Source organism: Bison bison, unplaced genomic scaffold (genome assembly GCF_000754665.1).
Source record: "Bison bison bison isolate TAMUID 2011002044 unplaced genomic scaffold, Bison_UMD1.0 scf7180017864533, whole genome shotgun sequence".
Taxonomy (NCBI): Eukaryota; Metazoa; Chordata; class Mammalia; order Artiodactyla; family Bovidae; genus Bison; species Bison bison.
The window spans coordinates 9619131-9622358 of NW_011495082.1; the positions used below are offsets into that span (position 1 = coordinate 9619131).

General features: G+C 34.8%; 1 protein-coding gene across 1 annotated transcript in view; it reads left to right on the forward strand.

The window, feature by feature from the left end:
• The window catches only part of ARSK (arylsulfatase family, member K), a 57457-nt gene extending 55362 nt beyond the window's left edge, over positions 1 to 2095 (forward strand). Inside the window, exon 8 of the mRNA XM_010831946.1 lies at positions 137 to 2095. Coding sequence (XP_010830248.1) covers positions 137 to 426 — 290 coding nt within the window. The 3' untranslated portion in view covers positions 427 to 2095. The remainder of the gene's footprint in view (positions 1 to 136) is intronic.
• Positions 2096 to 3228: the final 1133 nt, after the last annotated feature.

Genomic DNA, 3228 nt, shown 5'->3' on the forward strand with positions numbered 1-3228 from the left:
AAAAAAAAAAAAAAAAAGAAGAACTGAAAAGAAAAATAAACTATACTGCATTATCCGTTACAGAGTAATGACATTTAAAAAATGTTTTTTAAGCAGGTAACTGTTTTGACAGTTATTCAATTTTTTTTTCTTTCAGATCTTTCTTCAGATCCAGATGAATTAACAAATATTGCTGCAAAGTTTCCAGAAGTTACTTCTTCGTTGGATCAGAAGCTTCGTTCCATTATTAACTACCCTAAGGTTTCTGCTTCTGTCCACCAGTACAATAAAGAGCAGTTTATCAAGTGGAAACAAAGTATAGGGCAAAACTATTCAAATGTCATAGCAAACCTTAGGTGGCACCAGGACTGGCTGAAAAAACCAAAGAAGTATGAAAATGCCATCGATCAGTGGCTTAAATCCCACTCTGATGCAAAAACAATTTGAAAAAAAAAAAAAAGAATGTTTTAGAGCTATATAGAAATATGTTATAAAATCATGATTCATTATGCATTTTAAATGTCAGTTTTAATAATTACTGATTTTAAATTAAAGAATGTACTCTTTTAAAATAAGATACCAATCATTATAAAATAATATATTTTCAAAATGATTACTTCTACTGCTGCTGCTAACTCGCTTCAGTCGTGTCCAACTCTGTGCGACCCCATAGATGGCAGCCCACCAGGCTCCCCCGTCCCTGGGATTCTCCAGGCAAGAACACTGGAGTGGGTTGCCATTTCCTTCTCCAAGGCATGAAAGTGAAAAGTGAAAGTGAAGTCGCTCAGTTGCGTCCGACTCTTAGCGACCCCATGGACTGCAGCCCACCAGGCTCCTCCATCCATGGAATTTTCCAGGCAAGAGTACTGGAGTGGGGTGCCAAATGATTACTATCAAGACCTTATTCTTAGCAACTTCTAACAACTTAATGGGAGTATTAAAAGGATGGAAACAAATATTAGAACATAAAGTTGTGTTCCTCTGAATATTATGGAATATAGAATATTGTAACAATTATTAAAATTATTACTTATGAACCATAAAATAGTTACTTTTGAGTATCTGATGGTGTCTGATGAGTTATTTTTATCTGATTGGACATAGGTCATTTGAATGTATTTGATGGGAGAATTTGGAGTATTTTATGGGACACAGACCATGGATATGGCTGATTTTATTTTTTTAAATAGGCAAAATATATGCACAAGGTATAAATTTCAAAAAGGTACTAAAGGGTTAACAATGAGTGTGAAGCCTCTTTTCTTTTCCAATCCCTCAACCATCCAGTTCCCCTTTTTGGAGACAACTACTGTAACAACCTTCCTATATATCCTTTGAGAGACAGCACTCCTCCACCCCCAACAAATGGCAGCATACCATGCAAAATGTTCCACAGCTTGCTCTCTTTTTCTTCACTTTAACAAAGACACCTAGAAGTGAAATCGCTGGGGCAAGACTGTATCTAGCAAAATCACTCTAGACACTACTATATTATCCCTACAAACATTATATCAATTTATACTCCTACTAGAAACATGTGTCCTCACATTTATTGCCAATTGGGCAGATAGAAGATATCTTATTGTTATTTTCCTCACTATGTGTAAAGTAGATCATATTTTCATATGTTTAATAGCCATTGGAATTTTCTTTACTATGACCTTTTCTATTTCTATACTTTGCCTAGTTTCTGTTGGGTATTTGTCTTTTTTATTACATACTTTAGATATTAGCCCTCTGTCTGTTAGAGAAGCTGCAAATATCTTTTTCCTTTTCATAATTTGTATTTTGACTAGTGCCCTAGTGTTTGTTGACATGTAGAAATTGGTATTTTCATGCAGTCCGATTTATGAATCCTTGCTTTTATGGCTTTGGGATTTTGTGTCATATTTAGACTGGCTTTTCCTACCTATCTTCATTTAGAGTTTTATTTTTCACTCTTAGGTTTTTAACCCATAGGAATGTATTACATATTAGAGATCTAACTTTAGCTTGTGTTTTTTAAGATGACCACCCAATTGACCTCTTACTGAGAAAAGTAATATTTATTCCATCAGTTAGAAAATGCCACTTTGCTATATAACAACTTTTATTGAATAAATGATCTTTTCGTCTATTGATCTGAAATGACATTTTTATTATATACAAGTCACACTGACATTTGGGTCCTTTCAAAACATTTCTTACTTTGCAGTGGACTGTTCTATTTTGTTTATAAGTGGGGTAGGCAATATCTGGTAGGACGGTTTCCTGTGAATCAGTTTTCTTTTTCAGAATTGTCCGGGCTATTCTTACTTATTTATTTTTCTCATATAAATCTAGAATCAACCTGTCTAGTTCCAAAAATGAAAAATCTTGGTAGTCTTTTTATGATATCATATTAAGTGTATAGCCTAAATTAGAACTGAATTTTTTATGATATTCAGTTATTCTAAAGAATATAGTATACTTTCCCCTTTAAGATTTCTTTATATCACTCAATAGTATTCTAAGTTTTCTTCATGTAATCAGTTTCTTCATAGACATTTTTAGAAAGTAAGGACCTTTAAAAAATGCCACCTAGGCCTCATCCCTGTGCTTCCCAGGTAGCACTAGCAGTAGAGAACCTGCCTGCCAATGCAGGAGACATAAGAGACATGGGTTCAATCCCTGGGTTGGGAAGTTCCCCTGGAGAAGGACGTGGCAACCCACTCCAGTATTCTTGCATGGAGAATCCCTTGGACAGAGGAACTTGGCTGGCTATAGTCCATGGGGCCGCAAAGAGTCAGACATGACTGAAACGGCTTCACTCAGACCCCATCCCACAGCAGTGGGATTAGAATTCCAGGATGGCACCTGGGTGGTTTTGTTCTTGCTGCTGTTTTGTCTGTTAAGCCGCCCAGCAGATGACCCTAATACACATTAGCCAGAGGTGACTTTATTCCTAGCTATTTTATCATTTGATGGTATTTTATCATCTGTGATATTTTAAATAGATGCTTCTAACCAGTTAGTTATATATGCAAACTCTATGTCTATATATTTACTTTATGCCAACAATACAATATATTTTTGTACCAGTAGTTTTCCAGTTGGTATCTTATATTCTTCAGGTAAAAAGTCTATCTGCAAATAACAATTTTACCTAATTTCTTTTTATTTTTAACCTAACTTTCCTTTTCAAACTGTCTTAGAAGTTTTCTTCATGAGCCAGTTCATCTCCTTTGTTTATTGTTCTTCAGTGAATTTATATGAGCTTATCTTTGCATT